Source organism: Hermetia illucens, chromosome 3, assembly GCF_905115235.1.
Source record: "Hermetia illucens chromosome 3, iHerIll2.2.curated.20191125, whole genome shotgun sequence".
NCBI classification, from domain to species: Eukaryota; Metazoa; Arthropoda; class Insecta; order Diptera; family Stratiomyidae; genus Hermetia; species Hermetia illucens.
The window spans coordinates 129,732,562-129,753,030 of NC_051851.1; the positions used below are offsets into that span (position 1 = coordinate 129,732,562).

Consider the following 20,469-nt stretch of genomic DNA (forward strand, 5'->3'; position numbering starts at 1 on the left):
TACCCTAGCAAATTGGTGATAATCGAACAATTCAGTTGAAACCAATGTTGTTCCTTATGATGATGAGCTGCATAAAATAAACCGAAAGATAGTCGTTTATGTACTTCCCGTAAATTTTTGAGATAGAGGAATAAATTGATATATGTATAATACGACAGTAGTTTTCAGGCATAATAACTCTACTCTACCTCCACAGAGGTACAGATTCGGAAGGCCATTGCGATCTCTACAGCCGTTAATATTGACAGAAACGGAGTGAAATATGTATGGGTTGATACAAAATCAGCTGTATTGGAGGAGTTGTGGCACGGAGGTGTTGAAACAAAAACTGTCGAAAAATTACCACGGGGAAACTCCCAAACTGATTGGGGAGAGTTAGAAATAAAATCAACAAATTTAATATTAGCAACAGGAGCAACTGCAGTCGCGTAGGGACCCTTCAATGTTCGACGGATATTGGTAAAGATATTGTTGATGAACAACAAAAAGTTGGCCTGACCTTTGGTACGACGAAATCTCGCCCGAGAACTTTGTTTCACATGTAGGTCATCACGAATTTTCTCAATAGGCTAGATAAATAGTACAGAAATTAACCAGAAAGTTGTAGAATTCGAAGACGGTCTGATCGCATGGTAAATTTTATAGCACTCCACCGCAGACAACTGCAGAAAAACGTTATTTACGGTTAGGAAATCATCCTTACGGAATTTAAATTCGGGCATCTTGTGTCGAGGTTGTGCTTTCAATCGATTCACATTATTGTAACCACAATGGACGTTGATTTGGAACGCGGAACAGGAATTCGTGAAAGCTTTGAAAGCTGAATCATCATCATTAACGGCGCAACAACGGGTATCCGGTCTAGGCCTGCCTTAGTAAGGAACCAGACAACTCGGTTTCGCGCCGAGGTCCACCAATTTGCTATCTCTAAAATTTGTCTGGTGTCCCGACCAACGGTCCATTTCAAGCAGGGTCTGCCTCGTCTTCTTTTTTTTCGGGCTGGATCATCCTCATTCATACCGATTAGGTAACCCGCCCAACGCAACCAGTTGAGCCGGATTTTATCCACAACCAGACGATCGTGGTACCGCTTATAGGACTTGAAGAGGATGGTGTCTCTTGTATTAACATTTGCATCGCGAATCACTTTCTCCAGGGCCAGGTTGCAGAGGATGCATGGCATTAACTTGTCTTAGATCGCTGTGGATGTTGAATGGTCTCGAGAGTGATCCTGCTGCTTTTATATGGCCTCGCACATTGGTCAGGGTCAGCCTAGTCAGTTTTATCAATTTCGTAGGGCTACCGAATTCTCATATGGTCTTGTGCAGTTTTACCCTGGATATGCTGTCTGAGGCAGTTTTGAAGTCAATGAAAGAAAGGTGAAACTGAGGCCACATTCCAGCAGTTTTTCCATCGATTGGGCAGAGAGAAAATCTGATCAGTTGCTGATTTACCTCGCGTGAAGCCTCTTTGGGATGCGTCAATAATGTTTTGAGCATATGGGGCTATCCAACCTAGCAAGATAGCGGAGAATATCTTATAGATGGTACTCAGCAACGTGATACTTCTATAATTGTTGCACTGCGTGATATCCCCATTTTTATGTCGTCAGGCATTGATTCGTTGTCCCGCACCTTGAGCATCAGTTAGTGAACTGCTTAGTGCTGCTGGTCACCTATATATTTAACCAATTCGGCTGTAATTTCATCGACTCCTTACCATTATTTGGCTTTTAAGCCGATGCATTGCACGGACTCTTCTTCCATGATTGGTGGTGGCAGTATTTATCCGTCGTCTTCAGTTGGCGGGACCTGCAGCTCGCCGATATTTTACTTGTTAAGCAGTTCATTAAAATATTCAACCCTCACTCGGTCTCGGCAAGATGAGCATCGAGGTGTGGTGGTGGCTTCATCCTGCTGACTTGTTGGTACAACTTGCGCGCCTGGTGCAGTTTTTTTCTGTACTTTTCGAGTTTATGGACCTGCTGGTTCTCCTAGGCTTCGTGTTTCCGTCTGTGAAGTCGCTTCTCCACTTGACGGAGTTCGTGATAAGTCTCTGCGCGTTCTCGCGTTCTTTGAGAACGCATTCTTCCGTTCCGCTGCTAGCTTATATTTATAGTCGAACCAGCAGATCCGACTTTTTTTGCGGCTGAGGCCAAGTATGTTTGTGGCCGTATCAATGATAACAATTATCAGGTGATTGTGAAGACCATTTGTTGATACTTCATCTCCAGGACATCTGTTAGCTGCGGTTATTGCGACATCCATTTCCCTCTTATCTGTTACGGAGGTCTGAGTTGTAAATGGCTTCAGTATTCATTCTCTTCTGATTGTTACAGGGGAGTATCGGCTGTGTTGTAGTTCGAGCCCGGAGCACTATTAAATACGTTAAATACGAGAGATTAATGTATTTAGGAGGGACGTGTAGACTGAGAAAATAAGCCATTTAATGGAGGGAAAATTGGAGTACCGACAGAGGATGAAAGGCAGGTCAGGATAACGGAGCATTCGAAGTGAAGCTGCGCAGGAGCAAGGAAAGTAAACACAAGATACCATCAGCAGGTCGTAGCTCGGAGTTAAAATACAAATAGTATGAGACTCACAGGGGGCGATGCACGACAAATTACCTGCTATCAGAGTACCAGACGTAATACTATACTCCCCATTAAATCCTTTAGAAACCAGCTAGAAGTTTTAGTTGTACAGTAATCCATGGTTGCACTTTCGTGTGTGTTCCGAAAAAAACTAAGCTTTTGTTAAGTTGGCTTCAGCACATCAAGGACAGCAGAAGTAGGAGAAACAGTGGGCCAGCTGCTACGAATCAATAGATAACGGTCAAGGTCGTAGACAGACGAGTGATAGGATATGTTTTAAGGCAATTTCGCCTTTATCTTGAAGAACACTGCAGGAATATGTAAATACTTAACGTGGAATGAATTTCCATAGTAGCCGTTGCAAACTAGAAATTAAGTGCGATAACGTCACAAATTGGTACGACGGCAAGGGGCCAAGAAATTTCACAGGACTGAAGCAAATTTAACGAATAAGTAAATTGCTATATAATATTGTATCTCAAACTATTGCAAGAAAACTCTACTGGTTTAATAGTTTTATTATCTTTATTTGATTTAATTTACGTGTTTCAATAAATAATTTTTAAAATTTACTCTGCTACGCATCGTCATTCATCTTAATAACATTTCACTTTTATTTTGTTACTTGTAAACAATTAAGCAAGAAAATAGGCGCCATTTTCTCGAATGAATTTCTAAATGATGCTAGTCGAAGTGAGATGAGTCTAAAAAAAATCCGATGCAGATACCTTAAGCAAAACGGACTTTTTTCCTCATCCAAACGGGAGAAGACAAGGTTTAGTAACGTCATGATAACACACTAATATCTAGATACGATTAATTGGACGAATCAATGAACCTTCCCTTCTCCTTTCTCTCCTTTCTAATTTGCGTTTATAAATATTTTATTTGAAATTTATTCTAAAAAATATCTTTATTTGATAATTATGTCTAAATTTTATTTCTAAAAAATGATATTTTGATGTTGTCTTGAGTTTTTCTCTTTCGTTGAAACTTTCTTAAAACTAAAAATTGATTGAATATGTCCCACTGCACGCATGCGGTGACAATGAGAGTGCGTATCGATTAAAAATTAGAAGGGATGTTTCACGTTTTTGAATTTGGACAAAGAGAAACATTAAGTTTTCTAAAAATGGGAGGCGATAAAAAGTCTTGTGGCAACTTAGAATAAAATTCCTGATACTTTCTTGATCAAGATTATTTTCAATTGAATAAAATCAATAAAATTAAATATAAAATGATTTTCTAAATACGATAATGGAACGAGTGTCTCAGACAAGTCAGGATAATGACAAAGATCGAAGCAAACAAATATGGACAGCCTAAAGCTGTGATATTTTTAGCCAAATTAATCCCGATTTGACCACTGTGAACTCTTTGATTATTAATTTCGAACCATATTTGAAAGGAATCTACTTGACTTTTTTTGACTTCAGTTCAAAATGTTTGTAAATGAAAAACAATATGAGCGGAAAATTAAGCAAATCTCCAAAAATCGTCTAAAACATTCACGAAGGATCTTACTGATGAATCTAAATAAGGTTTTAGATATGTTGATGAATCACCACTGCCATCTTGAATTTTGAGACTTTCAATATCGTCTTTAGGATGGTGCTCAAGACCACCTGATCCATCTTCATCGATGTCAATCAATCTTCTTACGTTCGGAGTGGTCGGTTCTCGTTCCTTGAATTTTTTTGCTGGGCCATCACCGCTTGCAATGCTATCCAGTTCGGTCGCTTCTCCATTTGGCAGCAGGGCCTCCTCTTCCAGACTCTCATCTGAGGATGTAGAATTTTGTGTTGTTGACTCAGTTGTATTTCTTTCCCATTCAGGGATGAGAAGTGGTTCACCCGGAGAACGCTCTTGGGGTATAAGAGCAGTTTCATCATCGATGGGCATACCTTCAGTGGTTGAACTGTTTCCGTTTTGCTTCAGCCAACTTTCTGGGGCAACTGTTGTGCTGTTGTATGAATATGTGGAATTGCTGAGCAGGTCGAGGATATCTGGTAGAATTTTTTCATCCTTGGCGGACATATTTTCTTCTTCTGCACGAACCTGAGTTTGGTATATACTGAGGTCATCACTTTGCTTGGGATAAGCTGGGTTTATATCGGCATCGTGATCTGTAATTGAATGAAAAGTTCTAATTATTCATATGAATCCCGGATGTGTTGCTTTTGTGTAGTTAGTTTTGGTAAGTCAAATGTGTTAACAGTTTCTCCTAGGATAATTTTTATGCTGGACCACCTCATATAGCTGTGGATTCATAAGATCAAACGAAAACAAAAAGAAAATCAACAAGTACCTATCATTTCTTTGACAAAGGCCTCATAAATGGCGTTTAAACACATTTGAAATGAATATTTGAGAAGACAGACTGATTAATAAGAATAAGGGAAGTTGGGAATTGGTGAGTATTCTGCAATAATGTGAGCAATGTAAGGTAGAGGAAATCCGTGTAATGCGTCCCAAAAAACGCACACAACTGGCATAAAAAACTAAGGGCAGAATGCTTGTTTCCAGTGTTAGTTTAATAATGATGAACCAATCCCGATGGCGGGTATATTTCGAGCGGATTTCAAAGGAAGAAGATGGTGACAAGAAGAGAAAGAGTCTGATGCTCAATTAGCTCAGCCATCACGCGTAAATTTCGAAATTATGGATGCAAATTTAGACAGGTGTTAGCAATTTTGACAGATATGCCCTCATTCCCTGGGAACTGATTTCTGACAGGAATTTGAGAGCGAAATTCCTGTTCAGACTAAGGAGCATAACAACGGTGCAGTGTTACGTACCAGCGGAGGATAGGTTTCTAGAAATGAAATTATGACCGTGATGGGACGTGAGGAACATATTCCTTTGGCTATGGTCAAGAGATGTATTTTTTATCATAACAATATAGGTAAAAAAATTCATAGCCTGTGCCATGTGTCGTAATTTTGGTGACACGTAGCTCGAACACAGAGCCCGTCATAAGTTAAAGAAGATCAAGCAAGCAGTTGGACAATAGTGCGAGGCGGAGAAGGTCGCTTCTATTCGTCTTCATGTTTTGTCAGCGTCTACTCGCGAGGCTGAAGAATTGCGGCCTTCTAACTTAGGACGAGCTTCACAATCTAGCTAGTCAAGCACTTTTCTTATGGTGGTGAAATGGAAGGCTTTGAAAATGTATATAGACTGGGTATCCTTGAAGTTTAAACAGGTGATAAATCATATAGCCTTGCATATATTGGATATTTTTTAGTAAATACCAGCCTTAATTTCTGTGGACTATTATATTTACCAACTCGCCTTGACAACGGACAATACATCGAAATTATCGGTAGAAAGACGATGATCAACAGACGCCACACGTCTTTTGAAAATACAAACCTAGTAATCCGATATTCGAACACTATCACTCAATGGCTTTATGCCCAGTGGCTCAGTAACCACATCCATCAGGATATCACTGAGGGATTATAACGTGCAGCAATGTGCAGCAATGCTTAGTAGCAACCGCTTAGATGGGGTAGGAGTATCTTTATGACTCAACATAATTTGGCAAGGATACAGCACTGATCTTCACCAGGGTGACCGAAAGAGGTAATTGACATTAATTTCTCTACAATTCTTGCTAGGTTGGAATGTATCTGACGAATTTTTGTTCTTAGGTCATATGCACATCAAGAGAATGTACATATATTGGAGTATCGTGAACTTGTAGCGCTACAAGCAAGACTCGGCAATTAAGAAGGGGGGAGATGGTGCAAAGAAGGTGTTATTGAGCTAGCGGTAAGCAAACTAAAAAGAGCAGTCATTACCTTGTATGAGAACTACACTATAATCTAGGAACTATAATCTTAGGAACCTACGGCAGAACACACGCCTGCTATTCAATAGAATAAGAGGATATATCCAGTCTAACAAAATGGATTTGCAAAACCAAAAGGAATTCATGGAGGCGGCTGGGTGGGGTTGGAAACATTTTCAGAAGGAACGTGCCTGCAGAGGAGTCTGGCAAAAGATCCAGATAATCCTGTTGGAGCACTAGAGAGACCCGATAGAGCATCAACGAAAACTAGAAAATAAACGTTAGGATCCTTCCAGGTTACAAAGATGGATGGTAAGATTCAATTGGATGAAAGTGTTCCACACAATAGGGCAAGTAAAGATGACTGGAAACTTGTAAACTTGATTGTGGCACACTAAATAAGGTGAATTGGCAATCAACTTAATTGAACTGTATAAATCGTCTGGGCCACATAGAATCTACTTAATGTGTTTACAGCAGCGAAATATACTTATAGAGTAGTATCCAGTGAAAATATATAAACAAAGTATTACACTGGGTTGAATACCGACGGTTTAGACGCAGGTTAGGTTGACTTTTCCAACAAAGCTAGAGTGGCATCAAACTCGGGCTAAATTCTACAGACCATTAGTCTCACCATTGGAGAGGCTGATGTCTCTCCCTTCCCCCTTTCCTTCATCATAACTAGTACGTCTGCCGGGAAAATGTTGTGAGATCGCACTCCATTAGCTTGTATGAAAAATTGATACCATCACAAACAACTAAGAGGCGAATATCATAGTCTTAATGGATATAGCCAGCACCTTTGACAATACTTCCTATGGATTAATCAAGCCGCCAGAAAGCAGGGTTAAGTAGACTTCATTAGTCGTGGATCGTGGATATGAACCTAAATTAAGAACAAACATTTAACAGGCAATGAATAAAGGCGAGCACTACAATTTGAACTACTAAAAAGATCATAGTAAATCAGGGGTTATTTTAATCCATGGCAAATTCTGAAGTGTATTATCTCCTTAGTTATCGACTACGATGCCAACAATCTACAATATGGCGAAATAAGACCTAATGGCACATAAAGAGCCCTTATCCGTCCAATATATGTAGTAATCTTATCCGGTTGTTCAATATAGAGAATGGGATTGGCGTCAGGGATGTGTTTTGAAAATTTGAGGGTAAAACTTCTCATTCCGACAAAACACGTAAAGCGTCAATAGCGACTTAGCGAAGCAATTCTTATCGTAGGAAGGAGCAAAGGATGCAAAGGTACTCAAGCATTATTGAAAATGAAGGGTAAGACGGCAAATTGAATTCTTGCTAACATGCGGAAATCTTTATGGAAAAATCTGAAAATCTAAAGTGGTAAGTGCTAGGCTGAAAAGCATACACTTAGTGTCTCCTATGCGGTCAGCCAGACAGGAGAGTAGAGCAACTCCCATAATGAGACAAAACTGTTGTCTAATTCTTTCAGAAACAGTAGAACAGGAAGAGTCGGTAGAAGAAAAATTCAGCCGCAAAGGAGAGGGGCCTTTTGGGCTAAATATTGCCAGTCACAACCTCCTTTCCGGCTACTAGAAAAAGTGGAAGCAAGGAAAGTTGGTGATGTGACCCTAAAAGGCTCGAAAGAAGTTTGAACAAGGCTTCTATAGAACGAACTGTGAGGAGAGAGAGTTGGCCTAATTGAAGTGCGTTTGAGGCGTTCCAGGATTATTTTAGTTATTATCTTTGCGATGGCAGGGTGTACATAGATATCACTCCAGCTATCACACTCCAAACGGGTGCCTTCCTTTGAAATATTAACGATCGTCTCCTTCTTCTACTCTCTGGGAAAGGTCTTGGATTCTCAGGACTTCCAGAGGAGTAGAAGTAGAAGTAGAAACTTCACCGGATATGATACGATTAAGAACCGGGGTGAAATGTGTCTTTCCACTTTTTTAATTGCTCGTCGTCGTGGTTCCTTCATAGAACCATTTAAAGATTTGCGACCACGTGCAAACTCTTTCGTGATGCGGTATACACTTCAGAAAGCATTGTTTTGCGGTATCTTCCACTACCCTTACCAGCGTAATAGCAAATTCTCTTTTGTCATAGCGCACACTAAGCACAACTTCCTGCGATTTCTCTCGGTATCGGAGTTTGAGCGCGGCAAGCCCGCATCCCCGTAGTGGTTAACAAAGCCTTCAATCTGTTTATTATCCGCTTCCACGGTTTGGCAGTCAGTCAGATCCCTTTTGGGACGCGGTCGATGAACTGCGTAGTACTCGAAAAAAGAGTGTGTTTCCTATTCTCATAAATATTCTCCGATGAGTTACTCAGCATATCTGGCGTTCGATTAGCAAAATGTCTCTTCTACTGTCGAACGACAGCTGGATAATACTATAATGTTGAGCTTGGCGGGTCGCAGGTCTCAAACGCACAAATGCGGACGCATCACGCAAGTCAACATAAGCGACCATTAGATGATAATCCCTTTCGAGGCCGATATAAGGACCTATTTTGTCATGCATATCCAAGAGAGCTCCTAAATCTACGGTTGATGGGAAAGTAATCGATCTGATAAATCATACAGGTCGGTCAGTTGGTGTAACACTGTACAACCTGGACCGGAATCTCACAGTCAAAAGTCTGTCAGAAACTGGCTCCCAGGTTGAAGGACAGAAACAACTCGACACCGGATTCGCGTCTGCTACCACTTGACTTTTCAGAGTATAAAAGCATACGTGTAGCAAGAGGGAGAGGAATAGCCTCCTTACATCGCTTAGGCGCAGAATATCCAGCTTAAAGCATTGGAATTCTTGCTCGAGTTGATGAAAGCAGGCATTCTGCGCACCTCGGTGTTGTTCTCGATAGCAGTAAGGTTTCAAAATTGTCGCTGGGACATAAATTTCTATCCCTTTTAGTCGCTTCTTACGACAAACCGGGAAGACTTTGAGTGTATTCTTAAGCCGCAATTTGCGGAGCAATCCAGGTTACAGTGAAACAAAAGAGTTTTTACCGTAAGGTCGTCTCATTACTGAACTGGATGTCTGGGTATTACCAGTGCCATGGGCATGACATCCGATGCAGCTTCCAATGCGTTACTCAATTGGCATGCCGTGAATATATATATGCAGAGCATTACAATTAGAGTTGCTCATAAGCTAATTCGTTTACATTTATGAGGAGACAATGGCTGTAAGTGACATAAAGTGTTGGAAGAGACCTTGGGAGAACTGAATCCAGTTTTTGTTAATGTCATTCAGGGACCCCCCATACATTTACTTGGTAGAACTAATGTATGTTTTCTTCAAAAAGAAAGACAATTGGAACGAACCAGAACAATGCGTGGCGGGATATAGTAATATGTAGAGATAGCTCAAAACCAGCACAGTGTTCTGGAGCCGGAGTCTACCTTCCGGATAACAACGAGATGTTGGCTTTCTTTGGGACAAAATGTAACAGTGTTTGCGGTTTAGGTGTATGCGATCTTAAGGGCGGCAGCTAGGGTGATTGAGGAGCGATTGAAAGCAACTGCACTGAGCGTGTTGAGCAGTCCTTTGGTCATTATCATCATCAACGGCGCAACAACCAGTATCCGGTCTAGGCCTGCCTTGATAAGGAACTCCAGACATTCCGGTTTTGCGCCGAGGTCCACCAATTCGATATCTCTAGAAGCTGTCTGGCGTCCTGACCTACGCCATCGCTCCATCTTAGGCAGGGTCTGCCTCGTCTTCTTTTTCTACCATAGATATTGCTCTTATAGACTTTCCGGGTGGGATCATCCTCATCCATACGGATTAAGTGGCCCACCCACCGTAACCTATTGAGCCGGATTTTATCCACAACCGGGCGGTCATGGTATCGCTCATAGATTTCGTCATTGTGTAGGCTACGGAATCGTCCATCCTCATGTAGGGGGCCAAAAATTCTTCGGAGGATTCTTCTCTCGAACGCGGCCAAGAGTTCGCAATTTTTTTTGCTAAGAACCCAGGTTTCCGAGGAATACATGAGGACTGGCAAGATCATAGTCTTGTACAGTAAGAGCTTTGACCCTATGGTGAGACGTTTCGAGCGGAACAGTCTTTGTAAGCTGAAATAGGCTCTGTTGGCTGACAACAACCGTGCGCGGATTTCATCATCGCAGTTGTTATCGGTTGTGATTTTCGACCCTAGATAGGAGAAATTGTGGACGGTCTCAAAGTTGTATTCTCCTATCCTTATTCTTCTTCGTGTTTGACCAGTGCGGTTTGATGTTGTTGGTTGATTCGTCTTCGGTGCTGACGTTGCCACCATATATTTTGTCTTGCCTTCATTGATGTGCAGCCCAAGATCTCGCGCCGCCTGCTCGATCTGGATGAAGGCAGCTTGTACGTTTCGGGTGGTTCTTCCCATGATGTCGATATCGTCAGCATAGGCCAGTAGTTGGGTGGACTTGAAGAGGATCGTACCTCTTGCATTTCCCTCAGCATCACGGATCACTTTCTCAAGGGCCAGGTTAAAGAGGACGCATGATAGCGCATCCCCTTGTCGTAGACCGTTGTTGATGTCGAATGGTCTTGAGAGTGATCCTGCTGCTTTTATCTGGCCTCGCACATTGGTCAGGGTCAGCCTAGTCAGTCTTATTAATTTCATCGCGATACCGAATTCTGTCATGGCCGTGTACAGTTTTACCCTGGCTATGCTATCATCAGTCCTTTGGTCACGTGAGAAAAACGTTCAGAAATTTCTAAATTCATATGGTAGAACTACTCTGGGTACTTGGGCACTGCGATGCAGCGGAAAATGAAATCTCCTATGCTTAAGGAAAAGATGGTTTAATTTCCCCGATGCCCGGACTCCGGACCCATTGATATGTCATCAGCATTGGCTAAACAAACAAGCATAATGTTGAGTTTACCTTGTTGAACAGCAGGAGGACTTGCAGAAATATTTTTGGCATTCTGATTAGCTGGGCATATGTTCAGAATAGGATGACATTAGCTAACGGAAATCCTCGGATACATTAAAGAATCAGCGATATTTCGTTAGACAGGGATGTCTCTTCCTCACCACATACACACACACAATGGGTTTCAAACGGAGTACTCTTCCTTAAACTATTACTTTGAGAAAATCTAGTTGCTGGTTTTCGCTACCTATTTCATAGTCAATGAAAGAAAAACGAGCTTTCAAAAATCCCCAATCCTTTTGTATTTGAGTTTTTTGGCAAAAGAAATCAATGGAATGTGAAAATATTGACACTTCAAGGATCAAAGAAGCAGGAGTTGGTCCACTAGATTTGGCGTAACTCCAAATGAAATGTTGTCTTACTTTTTGCTAAAACTAACGAAAATAATTTTATATCTCAAATACAAACTACAAAAATTTCAAACATTACCGTCACTTTCAATGGCGTCCATTTCCGCAACTTTCGGTCCTTCGGTCCATGCTACAAGAGGAGCAATCTCATCGGGCTCACGATACACTGTATGGAAAACAGAACCATGCGCTTGACTATCCTCCACATCTGAATCCTCGTTATCTAAAGTTTGATAGACGGTCTCGAATACTTCGCTCGAATTCGACGTGGACAATCGTCCATCTACGCTTAGTCCTTCTGTAGTGGAATCTAGGGTATCTGATGTGAGGGCAATACGGATAACATCGTCACTGCTGGATCCAACAGGATCTACTTCGCTGACCGTTTTGAAATCCGAGGGATTGCTTTGGCCAGTGCTACTCGAATTTTCATAGATCAACTCCGGTGCTGTGCTGTGATCCCCAGGACCTTCTGTACTAATATCGAGATTTATCTGAGGAACATCTGAGCGTTTCGATGCCGTTTTCTTTTCGTCGTATTCGAGAACCTCGTCTAGCTCATCGCCTCTCTGTAGCCCTTCGACACCGAAAACCGTTATTGGTTTCGTTTGACCGTTACTATCCACTATGACAACTTCTTTTCCACCTGTTCCTGGGACATCTTTTTCTGAGTCGCTCACATTCGCCGCTATGGATGCATTCTCTGCAGAAGCTTGGTCCATTTGCACGGAATCGGTGTGACGAACAATCTTCAGTGCATCTTCATCGGTGATTGAGTTACCTTCGGCACTTTCGAGTTTATTAACCGGTTCGGTGCTGGTCTCAACTGTGCTGGGACTTTTTTCAGCACTGGTTGTTTTCTTTGCCTCGGCGTCTTGGCTAGCTAGAATCGAGGACGCAATAGCCGGTACCTGTTCATCGTCGATCTCAACCGTGTTCGGTGGTGAGTTTATAACAGGGTTTGCGACCAGAACGGTTGGTGGCTGGGGAGCAATCGGTTCAATTCGCGGCGCGGTTGGTGCATAGATTTTAGGTTGGTTTGAACCGTTGCTTTCGAATGGTTTGATTATTTGATAGGTTTGTTTCGGTTTCTCGTCGATGATTCGGATTTCTTCTGGTTTGGTAATTTCTTTAATTTTAATTCCAAGTGGGTTATTGTTGAGCATTTCCTGTTGCTTATTCGATGCAAGTGTTGGAGCTGATGACACTGGGTTTTCGTTAGAATCTCCTGATGTGCTGGCGGAAGCTTCTGGTGAAGCAGTGGTTGAAGATATCAAAGCTGGTCGTCCTGAATCTAGAAAGGAAAATACAATTAGATAATTTTTAATTTGTTTGGGTTGTTTTGTTTAAAATTTCTTCGTAAATGAGGAATCAATTCATGGCGGAAAACAACTACGTTTTTATAAGTTAAGTCTCAGTTTTAAATATTTTTTCTTCTTTTTTTAAGTAACATTAGGCCCGAACAAAATGCAGTTGCTTGGTCCTGAATTAAGGATTTTCCTTTGATTTGAAATGAAATCCTAGAATCATATCGACGCAGAATGAATTTGGACGAGGAGGAGCTGTTTATAAATATTTTATTTTTGAAAGGATACTGATGAATATCCGCAGTCAACAGAGATCTTGGAGATGAAGCATCAACAAATGATCTTCACAATCACCTGAAGAACATTATCATAAATACGGCCACAAACATACTTGGTCCCAGCCGCAAGAAATGTCGGAACGGCTGGTTTGATGGTGGATGTAACCTAGCAACGGAACAGAAGAATGCTGCATATCGAGTAATGCTGTATCCTCAAAGAACGCGACTTCACAGACGAAAGAAGGAAGCCTGGGAGAACCAACAGGTCTGTGAACTCGAAAGGTACAGGGAGCAGCCGCACCGGCCGCGGAAGTTTTACCAACAAGTCCGCCTCACACACCTCGATCTTCATCCTGCCGAGACAAAGAGGGAGATCCGATTTCCAACGGAATGGGCATATTGAAGCGATGGGTTGAATACTTTGATGAACTACTGAACAACCAGAACATCGGCGAGTTTGAGGTCCCGCCAACTGAAGACGACGGACAAAAAGTTTAGGAGAAAAGGTCCGTGCAATTCATCGGCTAAAAAATCATAAGCCGCCATACTAAAGAGGCTTTACTCCAGGCAAATCAGCAACAGATCAGATTATCTCTATGCGGCAAGCGATGGAAAAACTATTGGAATATGGGCAACAGTTGCACCATCTATTCACCGACTTGAGAGAATTCGGTATACCAACGAAATTGATAAGACTGACTAGGCTGACCCTGACCAACAACGGTCTACGACAAGGAGATGCCCTAGCATGCGTCCTCTTTGACATGGCCCTCGAGAAAGTGATCAGTGATGCTGAGGTAAATGCAAGAGGTACGATCCTACTGGCATATGCTGACGATATCGATATCATGGGAAGAACGACCCGAGACGTACAAACCGCCTTTATCCAGATCGAGCAGGCGGCGATCGGGGCGAGGCACATCAATGAAGGTAAGACAAAGTTTATGGTGGCAACGTCAACACCAAAAACCAACCAACTAACAACATCAAACCGCACTGGTCAAATGGGAAGAATAAAGATAGGAGAATACAACTTTGAGACCGTTGATAATTTCTCCTATCTAGGGTCGAAAATCACAACCGATAACAGCTACGATGATGAAATCCGCGCACGGTTGTTGTCAGCCAACAGAGCCTATTTCAGCTTACAAAAACTGTTCCGCTCAAAACGTCTCACCACAGGGTCCAAGCTCTTACTGTACAAGACAATGATCTTGCCAGTGCTCATGTATTCGTCGGAGACTTAGCAAGAAGAATTGTGAACTCTTGCCCGCGTTCGAGAGAAGAATCCTCTGAAAAATTTTTGACCCCCTACATGAGGATGAACGATTCCGTAGGTTGTGGATAAAATCCGGTTCAATAGGTTAGTCTAGGAAAGTCCATAAGGGCAATATCTGTGCTAGCAAAAAAAAAGAAAAGGGGAGATGAGGCAGACCCTGTCTGAGATGGAGCGATGGCGTAGGTCAGGACGCCAGGCAGCTTTTAGGGATATCGAATTAGTGGACCTCGGTGCGAAACCGGGATGTCTGGAATTCCTTATTAAGGCAGGCCTAGACCGGATACCGGTTGTTGCGCCGTTGATGATGACGATGATGACAGACATGGAAGGGCAAAATTAACTTGACTGCCTAAGAAACGGTCATAAAATGCGAAAGGGTATCTATTTATGAAAAGGGCTTGTCTGAAACTCATACCAGCTGTTGCGAGGCCTGTCTAATACTTCTCTGTACATAGTATAACTCAACGCTGAGCTAAAATAGTTCTCCCTGCGTTTTGAGATATCAACTACCGCTATTGCAAAATTTGGACAAGAAGGCCAACCACAAATAATCGGGCTGGAAGGAGACTTTTGAAATAGTCATCCTCCTGAGGGTTATCCCAGGTTAAATCTCCGGTATGGGACAAATTACGTTCCACAACTCCGCCACGTTATTTATAATATGCTGGTCTCAAGCCCAGCTGAAAGAGGAGGATTTAACGCATGTGGGGAAAGCGATAAATAAAATATAGTTGGAGCTACTCCACTATGTTAAGGTTCTGCGATAGGCCGATAGCATTGAATGTCCTTTCAAAAAGACACACTCACTGGCAATCAGGCAACATTTTAAGTGCATTTTTAAAACCTAACTCCAGTTACCGCAATTTGCAGAAGTTCTTTGGAAGAGAGCCTGTAAGTGCTGGTTTAAGAATACACTCAAAGTCTTTCCTCCTTGTAGTAAAAGGCGACTAAAAGGGATAGAAACTGGTAGACTAGTCACCTGCTACCGAAATGCCAACAATGCTTGGAATGGGAACTGACCTCACGGCGACGTCCTTTTGGCTACCGAAAGCGGTGTATGATTGGTATCCGGAATGTCACCAGAATGCTGTATTATTTCTGACAGGAGCATCACAACTGTACAGTGCTATCTACCAATGAATATTTCTGATGTAGTGCGAAAGGATGCTTTTTGTAAGCAATCACGCGTAGTTCAAGAGAGATGTCCTAAAGGTGACATAGTAATGGTGGTGGATAATCTGAATACGAATGCTGGGAAACACGCCTTGGCGACCATAACGATAAAGAATGGTCATTGGTGGCACATTGTTCGAGCACAGTTCTTGACATGAGGTAAGTTGGGTCACCGTACAAACAGTCAGATCAGCAATAAATTTAGGAGTTGTCTTTTGAATGTGCGTAACAAGAAAGGTGCTGACAACGGCCTTGAAACGGATCACTCGGCCTCGCTAGCGCTATGTATCCGCCATTTCTCGCAAGCATGGTGAGCTGCGACTCTTTAAGTTCAACATGGACCGCTTAGATCTGCTGTCACTATCTTGCTGATGGGAAGTCAGATGCCCTGAGTAACCTGCCTGACAATATCGATGAGCAATAGGCCGCCAGCAAAAATGCTGTGTTCTCGTGAGCTCGGCAGGTTCTCAAACAAGTCCTGAAAGGGTGTAATAACATCTAGATGACTGCGGAATCTTGAAAGCGGAGCGATGAACGGAAGGGATTGAAGGCCCTGCTGACCACTTCGAGTGATGGATAGCGTGACGTGTAGATCTCCAATATGGAACGGTGAAATTTCGTTTTTTGTGGGTGAAATGGCGAGTCACCGAGACATGTGAATACGGACTGCTTTCTTAAAAAGACGAAAAGTCATCGCGGCTATCAACGACCTCGAACGGATTAAAACCGCCCACTCAGCTATTCATAGTTGTTAATCCAGTTTCGGCAGATCTGCTACTTCGATTTCTAAAGAAATCGTGGGAATTCCAGAACTTTCGCAAAGAGTGGAAGAAGCAGATGATCGTTAAAATTCCAAAAAAGGGCACCTGCCTGGAGTGTAACAATCTGTGAGCTCCCTGGTGATCGATAGAGGGCAGGTTGCTTTCCGATCTGGATATTCTTGAATTGACCACAACAACACCACCCTTATCATTCTAGAACGATGCACTGCTGCTCTTTATCGATTTCGAGAAAACAGCGTGAACACGGAGTGTATCTGGCGTGCTCTATGAGGTATTATTAAAGCTCTCAGAGTAATTTGAGGTCCAAAACAGAGTCCACCAAGGTCGAATCTTGTCACCGATACTTTTTTCTTGCTATCGGTGACGTTCTTCATGCTGCCTTGTTCGGAGGATGTGGAGAACTTCAACGCACCGTGACATCTTTCCTAATAATAATTCGACTATGCGAATGATAGCTGTTTGCATCCTCACCGGGTTGTGAACACTGGCCAAATGACTTTTGATTTGGAATAAGAGGGAAGTATAGTACCGCTGAAGATAAACACCAATAAAAACAAGGTTCTCAATCTCATGAAACAGAGCACTTTTTCTATCTGCATAAATGGGCAGAGGTGTTGATCATTTTGGATATCTGGGCAGCGGGGTCTCTGCTGATGGTGACACGGTACTTGATGTCGCTCGACGTATTAATATCGCTAGATGCACCTTCGCTGTATTCTTTAAAATCTGAAAATCTAGTTATTTGTCCAAATGTCCTTTCTGCGTTGCTATATAGGAGTACTCGATAGTTCCAAGTCTTCGTGAAAACTTATCTGCGACGTGACATCGGGGTATATTGGTATAAGGCCAGGCAGGCCATATTTCTAACAGAGAATTTCGCACAGGCCACTTACCTGTGAGTTGGGTGATCAGTAGAAGGAAGTGGCAATGGATATGTCCCACATTAAGAAGGAGCGACAATTTTATTGCTGTTTACATCATGTAGTGGAACCCACGTTTCCAAAATGACTGACGAATAGGGCAGAAACACTTGGTGCAGAGAGTAGAGGAGGAGTCTAGGGTTCTCGGGAAGTCCTGGGAGGAGTTGAAGTGCATTTCAGCGAACGGCGTACAATGGCGCGTGGATGTCGATGACGCGCTATGACTCACTAAGGGATAAATGGTAACCATATATATTTGAAACAGGCGTAACTATATCTGCGCTTTGGAAAAACTCGGTGGTTTGATACCGAAATTTGTGTCATAGAATATGAAGGCGTAGGAGTGCTGAGAGCTACTGTGACGCTGTTGAAGAAGTGAACCGATGTAACGAACAGTTGATGGAATTCAATATCATCTCAACTGATCGCACCTTTCATTTCTTTAACATTTATTTGTACTACACAGGCACACCCAATGCCGAGAAATGTGACTCCTGGCAACGACTTTATAAAAACATTTGTTAATGCATGTCGACGATTCTATTGTCAGCGAGGATAATCGGCAAAAATGCAGACGACAACCAGTGCCAAGGGCTAGAGGGTTCGGTGCTCGCAATGAAGGTGGTGAGTGTATTTGCGATTTAGCCGACACTTACGAAATGAGTCATATTTTAAAAATAAAGAAAACTACAAAAAATACTCAGAGCCAGTTGATTATAACCAAGAAGGAAAAAGCTGGGATATCAAGCAGTAGATCCAAGGTCAACATTGGTATTCTGCGAGGACAACAACCAACAAAGACCATTGCTCAAAAAGCAGGGACAAGCAAAAGCACGTCTGGGATCAATATATAGAACGTCAGGAAGGAGACAGATCTCAGTGGCGGAGGTGCTAAATGGTCCCTTCGTTATCTTCTTAAGAAGGCTCAGGATAGACCAACGCCATCTTTATCGGGGCCAAGAAAGTGTGTTGAAACCTCTGTACCCGTTCTGCCTCACAGTGTCCGGCACTTGTACAAAGTAGGTCGAGTCACCTGGGTGAACACTTAATACGAGATGCAAAGTTGAAAGATTTGGAAGTAGGGAATATACTAAAATTCTTAACGGTTAAAGGCTTGCTTGAGATACTACAGTTAATAGCTACATTATAACCAGTAAAATGGGCACAATAGTTCTTTAAGGGGGTCATTCCGTGCGAGAGGCCGTTTTTTTTGCCTTTTTTGAAAAATTATTTTGGAGGACTGGATAAAGATAGACACGTGATTTTTCACCATATGTTTATTGATGTCTCTAGTATATGTGATAAATTTTTCAGCTTGATATCGTAGCTAGTTTTCGGAATACGTGTCAATTTATGCACCCATCTCCAAAAAAAGGTGGGTTTCTGCTGCCACGCTGGAGGGCGCTGTGTTCATTTGAGGAAAAAAACTAAACGGCATTTTAATGTGGACAATATTTCACGGTCTGCAAACCAGGATAATTAGAAAATATTAAAAGGTAAACTTTTGGTGGGCTTTTAAACTTAATTTTTTGGATTTTGGTGTTTTTTACGGCTTTTTTATGAATAAAAAAAACGACCCGTCCGATTGCAATTATCCTAGTTTGCGGACCGTAGAAATATGTATTAAAGAAGTCGTGAAAATTTCAAAGAATTTGGTTGGATAGATTTTGAGCTATGATGGCAGCCGATTTTCAAGATGCAGTTTCGAGAAAAACGCATTTGAAAATTTAAATGTGATTATCAACAGTAAAATGTTAATTCATCATTAATCTGCTATACCTGGTTCATAGAGAGCACCTTCCGTTTCTTCAAAAAAGTCTTGTAAGGCCGATTGTTGCTCTCTGGTTTCAATTCTGGTTCTTTTAGCGAGGTCAGTCGATCGTCGTTCGGACCGCCAAATTCGCGCTTCATTACGGCGATCGACATAAACCTGACATATGTGACCAACTTGACATCCCATTGTCACTAGGATTTTGAGAATGCCAATGAATCCTTCATTGAAAATAATTACAGCCCGAAAAGTGGCTATTTCTACGACCTTGGCCCCAGAATGAAGGTGTTTAGGAGCGAAAGTCCAGATCAATGCATTTAACGACTCATTGCTATTCTGGGTTTCTGCTCCTAAACATCTGTTCAAGAGATCATCGTGACAAATCTTCGTAGATTGGTTTGATGACTGTTTGAACTTCTTCAGTCAAAGGTGGCTTCTCGTGGTGGAAACTATCCAGTTCTCCTTTAGCTTCCGCTTCGCGCCATTTGCACCAACTGTCCTCGCCTGCTGGACAATTTTGATGCTGAGAATTTTCGTCTGTAGAACATTTATGAAAGAAAATTGCCCAAATTTCTTGCTTCATTCCTTCTATCGAATTTGCGTGTCGACGAATAGCTAGCCCAGAAAATGTAGTGAGGTCGTTAATAACCTTATCAGTAAGTTTTCCAGCCCCTTTTCCACCAATGCCTTTGTGATTCTTCTTTGCATTTCTAAGCCGCGTTCCCATTCTTTTCTCGACATGTCCTACGTATTGCTTTTTTACTACCACGTATATTTTATTATTTGCAGAAATTTGCAGAAATACCGGAGAAAACTCCAGCAAAATCCAATATACAATATACAAAACTTGTCGCAATTGGAACATCCAAGTTCATGCTTGCTAAAAGTGTCTTTGCTGATGTTGATGCGAAGTTCTTTTTCTTCTCTGATAAGTATCGATTCCCATGAGATACTCGTTTTTCAGTGCGAGCATGACATTGAACGTTAAACCGACCTCCCTTCGTACGATCCATTTAAAAGAACCACAACTGTGTGTTGTGGTTCTTTTAAATGGATCGTAGCACAACAGCACAATACTTACAACAAAATATAACTGAGTATAGCTGGAAAGCCTTTCAGTGCTCACTCTGGACTGGATTATCCTTTTTATTCCAAACGGCAAATAAGTTTAGACAATTGATTGGTTTTCCATCTTTTTATATTTATACCTGAGTTCGAATTTATAAGGCTCAGGGCAAAAACTAACAGGTAAAAAAAGATTCGATGCTCTTTCTCATCGAGTACTTTAGCCGCGGC

General features: G+C 42.0%; 1 protein-coding gene across 2 annotated transcripts in view; it reads right to left on the minus strand.

Annotated features, from left to right (window-relative positions):
- Positions 1 to 3,099: 3,099 nt before the first annotated feature.
- Positions 3,100 to 20,469, minus strand: part of LOC119651631 — a 264,754-nt gene continuing 247,384 nt past the window's right edge. For both annotated transcript variants that reach the window (XM_038055295.1, XM_038055296.1), the window contains 2 exons: positions 11,743 to 12,957; positions 3,100 to 4,719 (listed from right to left, as the gene is read on the minus strand). In XM_038055295.1, the coding sequence (XP_037911223.1) occupies positions 4,070 to 4,719; positions 11,743 to 12,957 (1,865 nt within the window). In that variant the 3' untranslated portion in view covers positions 3,100 to 4,069. The remainder of the gene's footprint in view (positions 4,720 to 11,742; positions 12,958 to 20,469) is intronic.